General features: G+C 37.0%; 1 protein-coding gene across 1 annotated transcript; it reads left to right on the top strand.

Annotated features, from left to right (window-relative positions):
* The first annotated feature begins 1,310 nt into the window (after window positions 1-1,310).
* Window positions 1,311-6,462, top strand: pgap3 (post-GPI attachment to proteins phospholipase 3). The gene is made up of 8 exons (XM_054599086.1): window positions 1,311-1,525; window positions 2,934-3,031; window positions 3,249-3,401; window positions 3,515-3,577; window positions 4,269-4,330; window positions 4,569-4,705; window positions 5,010-5,214; window positions 5,431-6,462. Exons 1-8 carry the CDS (start codon window positions 1,321-1,323, stop codon window positions 5,492-5,494), a joined length of 987 nt encoding a protein of 328 aa, XP_054455061.1. The 5' UTR covers window positions 1,311-1,320; the 3' UTR covers window positions 5,495-6,462.
* Window positions 6,463-11,072: the final 4,610 nt, after the last annotated feature.

Raw genomic sequence — 11,072 nt, 5'->3', positions numbered from 1 at the left:
CCCAGTAGACCACATGACACCAATACAATGACACCAATACACTGTGCAACACAATAGTTATAATAGTCTCTGTCTGTATATATAATATTTTAGTTACTGTGGATTCTTTACTGCTTTTTACTGCTTTTTTTATTGCTCATTTGCTTATTTATAATACTTATTTTTGATATTGTTTTATTCTTACTATGTCTCTTGTTTGCACTATCCTCTATGCTGCTGTAATCCTGTAAAAAAAAAAAGGATTATCTTATTTTATTTTACACTAATACACTGTGCAACACAATAGTTATAATAGTCTCTGTCTGTATATATAATATTTTAGTTACTGTGGATTCTTTACTGTTTTTTACAGTTTTTTTATTGCTCATTTGCTTATTTATAATACCTATTTTTGTATTATTATGCTGCTGTAATCCTGTACATTTCTAATAAAGGATTATCTTATTTTATTTTACACTAATACACTGTGCAATACAATAGTTATAATAGTTTCTGTCTGTATATATAATATTTTAGTTACTGTGGATTCTTTACTGTTTTTTACAGTTTTTTTATTGCTCATTTGCTTAAGATAAGATAAGATAAGATAAAATAAGATAATCCTTTATTAGTCCCTCAGCGGGGAAATTTGCAGGCTTACAGCAGCATAGAGTAAAGTGCACACAAGAGACATAGTAGAAGAAGACAAGATAAAAAATAAAAAATAAAAAATGAAAAATGAAAAATAAAATAAAACAAGTATTATAAATAAGCAATACAAAAAAACAGTAGAAAAAACAACAATAACTGAAATATTATATTTACAGACAGAAAAAACAACAACAACTATTTTAACTATTTTAACTATTATTGCACAGTGTAATGTGTAATGTATTGCACAGGTTTTTATAATACTTATTTTTGATATTGTTTTATTCTTACTATGTCTCTTGTTTTGCACTATCCTCTCTGCTGCTGTAATCCTGTAAAAAAAAAAAAAAAGGATTATCTTATTTTATCTTACACTAATACACTGTGCAACACAATAGTTATAATAGTCTCTGTCTGTATATATAATATTTTAGTTACTGTGGATTCTTTACTGTTTTTTTATTGCTCATTTGCTTATTTATAATACTTATTTTTTATATTGTTTTATTCTTACTATGTCTCTTGTTTTGCACTATCCTCTCTGCTGCTGTAATCCTGTAAATTTAAATAAAGGATTATCTTATTTTATCTTATTTTATAAATCCTCCAGTGAATGTTTTATTTTGTAAACGTCGGCTGGAAAACGAGGTGTGAGTGTGAAGCTTGACTCGGACCGGAGAACCAGCCGCCATGGCCTCAGCGCTGCTGCCCCGCTGCACATCTGCCAGCCTCCCCGTCCTCCTGCTCCTGTTCTCGGCCACCACTGTGCAGTCTTCTCCAGGCGACAAGGAGCCGGTGTACCGAGACTGCGTGAAGCAATGTGTCCGGGTCAACTGCACCGGAGTCCGGCTCCGGGGTTTCCAGTCTGCCCAGCCGCAGTACATGGTGCTCACAGGTGAGTTGTTGTTGGGAGTTCAGCTGACTTGGCTCCAAAACAGAGGAGGCCAAATAGGTATACTCATAAAAACAAGAGCTGTTTCCTGAAGTGAAGTTAGAGAATTACTGATACTCTAAACTGTGGTTTTATTACTCAAAATAAAAGGCTGCTGGCAGGTTGCACAACCAGCTTTGCTCCCAGTAGACCACATGACACCAATACAATGACACCAATACACTGTGCAACACAATAGTTATAATAGTCTCTGTCTGTATATATAATATTTTAGTTACTGTGGATTCTTTACTGTTTTTTATTGCTCATTTGCTTATTTATAATATTTATTTTTTATATTGTTTTATTCTTACTATGTCTCTTGTTTGCACTATCCTCTATGCTGCTGTAATCCTGTAAAAAAAAAAAAAAAAAGGATTATCTTATTTTATCTTACACTAATACACTGTGCAACACAATAGTTATAATAGTCTCTGTCTGTATATATAATATTTTAGTTACTGTGGATTCTTTACTGGTTTTTTTACAGTTTTTTTTATTGCTCATTTGCTTATTTATAATACTTATTTTTGTATTATTCTTACTATGTCTCTTGTTTGCACTATCCTCTATGCTGCTGTAATCCTGTAAATTACCCCCCTGTCTGTATATATAATATTTTAGTTACTGTGGATTCTTTACAGGTGATACTACCCTGCTACATGCATCCATTGAGTTGAGCAGTATATCTTTCTCATCTTGAAACATGCAATCCTCATTGAGAGTTGAAAGCCAGTTTTTCTGGCTGAGCAAGGTTTCACAAAAGGCCTATTGTATATTGCATTGTGGACACGCCACCCTCAGTCCAGCATTAGCAATTGTAAAGTATTCCTGAGTGAGATTTAAAAACAGAACATTTAAATAAAAAAAGAAGAAGAAGCAATCGATACTGTGTCATCAAACCAGAAAGGCCAAACTAAGAAGTAGTGCCTCCTTCTCTGTAGCTGCAAATGAGGAGTGCACATGTTAAGGGTTAATGCTTACCATTTAACTTCCTGTAAGTCGCTTTGGATAAAAGCGTCTGCTAAATGACTGTAATGTAATGTAATGTATCTTATTTTCTCAATTAATAAACTATTAAATGTCATAAAGCTATGAAAAGCCAATCACAGGCTCCCAGAACCCAAGGGCCCAACTATCCTGTTTTGTTCGACCAGCAAGAGTGCTCAAAAATAAAACTTATTGCCGTAAAACAGAGAAAAACAGCAATTTCTCACATTAGAGAAGAAAACCATTGAAAATAAGTTGTTGCCAATTGTTTTAGTTCTACACAGTTGTATTTTAATGCCAGATGTAGTTTATCATTGAATATTTGTACCTATTGAATTGCTCTTGACCCTTTTGACCTGTGCTCCTCTCTACTCTGTGTCAGGTTGGACATGCCGGGATGATTGTCGCTATCAATGCATGTGGACCACCGTGGGCCTTTACCAGGCGGAGGGGTACAGTATCCCACAGTTCCACGGCAAGGTTGGTGCTTCTTACAGAGGCCTGTATGTTCGTCACAACAAAGTTATTTTGAATGCGAAAGGACGCTGTGCTCAGTCCTACAAAATAACTTCTTATTCTGTTCACTTAAATCAGTAGTTTATATTAGAACAAGACTAGACTAGAACAAGTGCTCCAGTGTTGTTGTTGTTTTTTTACCGATTTGAGTCAAATGAGAAATGTATTTTCTTTCTCATAGTGGCCATTTGCGCGCTTCCTGTGTTTTGAGGAGCCAGCATCTGCCCTGGCCTCTCTGCTGAATGGCCTGGCTTGCCTTCTCATGCTGCTGCGCTATCGGAGCACGGTGCCACGCCAGAGCCCCATGTACCACACCATCAACGCCTTCTCTCTGGTGAGACGGAGAGAATGAAAGAACTTGGCACGAATAAATACACAAATACTACTATTTCTTTACACTCATGACAAAATGTACCATGCGTATTTAACAACTGTGTTATTCTTTAGGTTTCGCTTAATGCCTGGTTTTGGTCCACGGTGTTCCACACTCGGGACACCTATCTCACAGAGGTAATGCTTGTTGACTGCCTAGATGCTTGTAAAGCTGTGCCAGGTGGTTTTTGTCTACTTGATGGCAAAAAAAAAGCCATATAACAAAAGAAGGATTGGATGGTCAAGTTTTTATGGCCTTATTACTGTAAGCAAAGACTTCCAAAGTTGCGCTTTCAGAAGAAACAGAAGCGTAGGAACCCTGTCAGAGGTTTCTTTCTCTCTACCTGACTGATGTAAAATGAATAAGTTCTTAACTTTCAGCCGCAGTACTGTCCACTTACTTCTGAGGAAAACATCTACTCAGTCAGCTTGTGAGCTGGCAGCAGCTGATTGCTGTTTATATGGAGGGTTGGTGAGATCAGTTGGGACTTCCTTTGCAGTCCAGCGGACTGAAACAATGATCTCAGCTCGGCTAAAAGCAACCTTTTTCATATTACATCAAGTCAGTTCATTCAGTGTTAATTTAAAAAAGATACCACTTGACACAGCTTTATTATAAACAAAATGGTGAGCTGCTTAAATACCTTCTCATCTGACAGACCACATGCTGAAATTTGTGCTTTTGTTGTGTTTTATTGGTTATTTAGCTCAGCTAATCAGTAACAACCTAATGCCATAACTGACAGATGTGTGCTGTATATTTTCAGTAGCGTATAAGTCTTTTCTTCTTGATCTTGATTATGTTTTTTTGTGTGCAATTCTCTTCTAGAAAATGGACTATTTCTGTGCAACAGCGGTCATTCTTTACTCAATCTACCTATGTTGTGTCAGGTAAGCTTTAAAACAGGTGTTCCCTGCAAATTTGTCCAATCATAGAAGATCTGACATGGTCGCATAATTAAAGTCACATTCAACTCTACTTTTCATTGACCCTGTGAACATTTCTGTCTAATGTTTTTAAATTCATGATAATAATGGACTATTTAGTTCAACTTCTGTCACTGAAGGTTAAAGGAAAATGTAACACTTTCTGTTAATCCATTATTTCTGTTCACGCTCTCTTTGTCAGAACGTTGGGTCTGAGGCGACCCGGGGTGTCCAGCATGGTGGGAGTCCTGCTCATCTTGGCCTTTACCTCGCATGTGTCCTTCTTGACCTTTGTCAGTTTCGACTACGGCTACAACATGGCTGCTAACGCCTCCTTCGGTACGGCTAATGCTCAAGAGTCATATTAAAGCTCATGTGTGGCTGGTTGTAATAACTTAAATTTGATAGTTTTGTTATTTTTCTGGAGCTGCTTTGTACTTTTTTATAATCTACTGTATATACTTACCATTACTTTTATTTACACATTGTATTCAGTCTGCAGTTATAACAACTTACAGATCAGTTCCTGGGTCATCTAGTTCACATCTCACAACTGATGCACTTGTTGTCTTAAGATTGATATTATCTGGTCCTTCAAATAGCTTGTAACTCTTCTTTTTTCATGTTTTTTTTGTCTTTGAAGGCATGGTGAACCTCCTGTGGTGGCTGTGTTGGTGCTGGCAGAACCGGCGGACGCTGCCATACTGGTGGAAATGCGGCCTGGTGGTGCTGCTGCTTCATGGTCTGGCCCTTCTGGAGCTGCTGGACTTCCCCCCAATGTTCTGGGTCCTAGATGCGCATGCTGTGTGGCACCTCAGCACAATACCAGTGCACTTCCTTTTCTACAGGTTCGTCCCGTCAAGTGCTTTGTTTTTTGTGTCATAGCTTTACTGAAGAGAGGCATTTCAGGCAGTAACGGAAAAAGAGAAAAAGATTATGTTCTTGTCTTGAAATAAAAAAAAAAAGATATTGCTTCTTTTAGGTGTGTATAAAAGGAGAAAACTAAAAGGATTGTTAATGGAGATAAATACCTGATAAATGATCCTTACTTCATTCCCCTCCAGCTTCCTGATAGACGACAGCCTCTACCTACTGAACACAGAGAAGATGGGCGTCAAAGTCGAGTAGGAGGAGCTCAGCACCTCTTCACCACGCCTACACCATCGCACGTCTCCAATCAGGGCAGCCGGACACCCGAACCCGGAAGTAGCCCAGCCTCCCAGATGACATGCATGACACCACATTGACTTCCATCAAAGTAGACTTTGTTTACATTTTTCTTGTTTTTATGATTTTAAGTATTTATTTGGGGGGTTAATTAAATGTTTTGGATCACGATGGATGCTTGCTCAACTTAACTTTGCCTTGTACAGACATGTGCTCTACGATTCTGACATTTATCACCAAAACAGGATGAAGGAAAAGGTTTTGTGTTGCAAATCCCGTTACCTTCGACTCTCGGTGCTTCTGAAATTGATCCCCTGAACCATTGATTTTACTCTCACCAGCCTCTTGGACGTCATGCTTAGCTCTGCACAAATGCACAGTTTGCTGTGGCTGACAATAGATGGCACCAAATCCCTTGCGATGCCATCATAACGTTCTGTGTTTGGTACGGAATGTGTCAGAGTCCATCTGTGCTAAAAGTGGACTGGCGGACACAGAGAGTTGCCCCTTGTGAAGTGGGCTGCCAGTGGATTGTTCTAGAGAGAGAGGGGGAAGGGGGTTTATGTTTGGAGGCCATTCTAGCTGACTGTGTTTTTTTTGTTTTCTTTTTTCACCATCACACCTTGATTTTTGTGCCTGGATTGTTTCCATTGCTGCTTTTGTCTCTTATACTCTTCTGTATAATTTCAAATGTATTTTTTGTATGTATAATTTTTATCAACTTCCCAAATTGATTTAATTCTGTTATTGTTGACCAATTTGTGTGCTTTGTTTACTTTTTTGACTTTGATTTTTATTTTTTATTTTGGTGGGATATGGCGGATGATTATGAAATGGAAATATTGTTTTCATTCACCTGGATTGCCTTTTAGAGTGAGGAGAGGGAGAAAAATGATTGAGGTAGGAGAAATAAGCTGCAACAGGAAGCCGGGGGCTTTTTTTTTTTTTTTTTTTTTTTTTTTCATCAAGAGTTTCTAATAAATTCCGGAGTTAGGTGTGTGTGTGTGTGAATGAGTGACGAGGTGTTTGTTTGACACCTATATTTTAGGTTTGGTTGCATTTCTTGCTGTAATGATCCTCAGAATGACACACACACAACCAGCTGCTGTTCAGATAACTGCCCCATCATGTAAAACACTCCCGATCCCTCCATGTCTGCCTTACATATCAAATCAAACCTGAGCACGTCTCTTCTGTTTTATCAAATATTTATTTTATTTTCGCAGTTGACACCAAAAAAACTCTCGAATTCAGACGATGTATGTCTTCATCCCTCAAAGGTTCTCTTCCATATGTGCACTTTACGTGTGTGTGTGTAGATTTACGTGCATTTTTGTTTTTGAAATTCTGCCCATGCCTTTTGTATTTCTGTGTGAGAACAATGACCAGTACAGTGTGTGTGTACACGTTGCCTTGACTCGACATTGTGTTGTTTTTGCCATTGTAAACCGTGTGTGAGCGCATGTGTGTGAGCGAGCGAGCTAGATTGTTCTTGATCCATTTGTAAAACTACTGATGTGTGTTTGTGTGTATATATAAATACATACTTGCATATGTTGGAGGTTTGCCGTGTGAATGTGTGTGAGACGATGGATAAATTTAGCTTTGCTGACAGCCTGTGATGGGGGTGGGGGGGTGAGAAAATAGGCATGGGGAGGTGGTCATAGGTTTGGGTGACAAAAAGATTCCTCAAACCCAGGCAGAGATACTTGCCTTATGAAATAAAAAACAAAAACATTATATAATACATATTCTAATTATTATTTTCCAAAAATGTTCATATTCTCAGATGAATTGTGCCTGTGGCCCTCTAAAAAGCTAAAACAACAAAATCTAATTTGAATTTATCCCAAAATCTCAGCCTATTCAAAACTGAAAGTGTTCTGACTGCTGTGAAGAAACTTGCTCAATCATCTCATTGGTATCTGTTATAATAAGTTGAAGATTGCCTGTGAATTAGTATAAAACAAACTCTAGTTTGTTGCTCTGTAAATCATCATTCTTTGTTTCCTTCTCCCTCACCAATAACAACATCCCTCCTCTTCCCCCGCTCATCCGCTGCCCCCTGCCTGCTGCCCTGTGAACCATCACCTCTCCTACTGAGTGCACTTTTCTCCACCTCACATCTAATGTTTGACCAAAAACAAAACTGAAAGAAATGGAACAAATAAAAGTGTTCTTTGTTGATAAGGAATTAAGCTTGTTCATTTTCTTACAAGGAAAAAGATCTGTACATTCCAAAGACTAAGCATTGTTTGCATCAAGGCAGGCAACTTTCACTTTCAAGAACCTCTTAGCTCTTTTCTGGTATATATTAGTTAAAGTAAGACCACAATCGCCTTTCCACAAATTCTGCACCAAAACTCTGTATTCATTTGTTGGACATGTATCTCATCTGTGCTTTTTTGGAGAAGTGTTTGGTAGATTCACCTTTTTTTGCCTCAAATTATGTTTGAAATGAAACCATTCAGAAGATAAAGAGGTGTGGTGAAAACTGATCACAACTCAAAGACAGGCCACCAGATGCAATTTTTTGGTAAAGCATCACAAGTCAAAAATGTTTGAAACCACCGGTTTAATACTTTATATAGGAATGCATTGTATTGCCACTTTTCAGCCCTGCTAATGTATTTTCTCTGTATAAACCTCGTAATTCTTTTTGGTAATTGAAACATAAAATAAATACATGCTCAACTTCATAAAAAGTGAACAAAGCCAAGGTGCAAAGAGAACATCCAGGACTCAAAAAGTCCCTCCGAATTGAAAGTGACATGTATAGTCTGTGATTCATCCCTCCCCTCTTCCACTGCCGTCTGAAGGTCCTGCTGACCTTGTACCATTTGTGCCAGTATCATATGCACAGATTCTTTGTAAGTTGTTATTATTATGTCTCTAATATCACCAGGACATAATCCTCCAGGCATGTCTATGTTGTATGCCTGTTGATCTAAGTAAGCAAGTAAAACTGTCCTATATTCATTGTCCAAAACAAGCCTTTATTTACTTGCAGGACCTGTATTATTTGCAGTCTGTGCAGCAGTTGTCCTTGGTCTCTCTCACTTGTACACATATCTCTCACCCACTTGTTTACCCCCAAACAGACCCCAACAAATATTGATATTTTTATGAGAGACGATAATACGTTTTTGCAACCCTTACCTACAGGCATTTTTTCATATTATAAGTGTATATATTTATGAAAACTGAATATTGGTGCAGAAAATACCCATGCTTTTGAAATGCATAACTTCACAGCATATATGACAACTTGCATGTTTCCTACAACCAACTTTATCCAAGACTTGAGAACTTCTCATTTAACCTGTTTTATAAGTCTTGCTAAAGTTTACAGCTGAGACTCATTCTGTGGGAAGCAGGACCAGGAGCACTTACCATTGTGAAAAGTCTATGACTTGTGTTCTGAATGGCTTAGTGAGTAGCTTTTTGTTGTTTCCTGATAGCTCTGTGCAGTAGCTCGGACTCTGACCCCCGCTGCTGTGGGTGGGGAGAGTAGATAGATTTGGATGAATAGAGTTTATTCTTCCTCCTTCAACTCCTGATTTGTGACCGTGAAGTGAAGGGCATGAGAAATACGAAGATGCTCCAAGCCGGTGAAACGCAAATTATTTCCCTTATAATAAAATCAACGACACACACACACACACACACACAAAAATGAATTGGAAAACATAAACAGCATAACATTTAATAAACAGATAGGAGGGCTAATATGGGAGGGGGGGTTGAGGGAGGCCAGATGAAGTCTGTGAATGAGTATTTAATGGATTCTTGTAAAACTGTTTGGCTCTGAAACAATTTTTCTCACAACTAACTTTTATTCAGTTATAACTATTATTACTTAAGTAAAAGAGCAGAGTACTTCTTCAGCTACTGGTGTTTGGTTCGTCATATTTCATAACTTGATCACTACACTTGTGATGATAGTTTTAAGGGTGCGAAGTAAACATGTTTGTTTTGAGACATAAAAAAATGAATCTGCTTTGAATAACAGTTTTTATTTATAAGGAAAATTTCCTGGTGAAGAAATCTTAATGATACGATACAATATACTTGTTATTCCCCATAGGGAAATTTGTCTTGGACTCAAATGCTGCACACATGATACTACACATAACATATTGTCTTATCATAACAGCCCTCATAGTATTAAATATAAAAGAAACAGAAAAACTAAGCAAAAAGTACTAAAGCAAATTACAACCACATATTACACAACCAGATAAAACGAGCAAACATCTTGCACGACCTCCACATTATATAATAATACAGATTCAACAAATATCGTTCATACAAAAGTCCAAAAACTTCTGGACACTTTTGTGTGTTCATAAATTGAACCATGATTGACCCCAAAACTAGTAATGATGTCACTAAATCATCTGGTGAGTACAGATAAACTTTCCCTCTCAAGCAAGCAGATGAATATGAAAACAGCTTTCTGCTGCCACAAAATCAATCTCAAACAACCAAGTGTAGCAACAATAAGCAAAACACATTTTTGAGAGAATTGGAGCTTTAATTCATGCAGACCACATGACACATGACAATAAAAACACTGTGCAATAATAGTTAAAATAGTTTTTTTCTGTCTGTAAATATTATATTTCAGTTATTGTGTTTTTCTACTGTTTTTATTGCTTATTTATAATACTTGTTTTTTGTCTCTTGTGTGCACTTTACTCTATGCTGCTGTAAGCCTGCAAATTTCCCTGCTGCGGGACTAATAAAGGATTATTATATTCCTTTATTGATCCCCATGGGGGAAATTCAAGTGTTGCAGCAGCTCAACTACACAGACACAGACAATAAATACACATACTATACAACTATACAACTACACAGACAATAAATACACATACTATACAACTACACAGACAATAAATACACATACTATACAACTACACAGACAATAAATACACATACTATACAACTACACAGACAATAAATACACATACTATACAACTACACAGACAATAAATACACATACTATACAACTACACAGACAATAAATACACATACTATACAACTACAACAGACACAGACAATACAATAAATACTATACTATACAACTACACAGACAATAAATACACATACTATACAACTACACAGACAATAAATACACATACTATACAACTACACAGACAATAAATACACATACTATACAACTACACAGACAATAAATACACATACTATACAACTACACAGACAATAAATACACATACTATACAACTACACAGACAATAAATACACATACTATACAACTACACAGACAATAAATACACATACTATACAACTACACAGACACAGACAATAAATACACATACTATACAAATCTTATCTTATCTTATCTTATCTTATCTTATCTTATCTTAAAGAACCAAAAAAAAGTGTTTTTCCTGACTTAAGGAGGAACAATATGTACCAGAGAGCACATTAAAGGTAAAGTCAGAGCAGCACTGCCCTGAAGATAACAGTTTGAAGTGAGGAGGAGTCAACCTGCCACTCCCCACTCAGGCCT

Source organism: Anoplopoma fimbria, chromosome 5 (genome assembly GCF_027596085.1).
Source record: "Anoplopoma fimbria isolate UVic2021 breed Golden Eagle Sablefish chromosome 5, Afim_UVic_2022, whole genome shotgun sequence".
In the NCBI taxonomy this organism is placed as follows: domain Eukaryota; kingdom Metazoa; phylum Chordata; class Actinopteri; order Perciformes; family Anoplopomatidae; genus Anoplopoma; species Anoplopoma fimbria.
The sequence above is the reverse complement of the archived record's forward strand: the minus strand, read 5'-3'. Positions and strand labels throughout refer to the sequence as shown.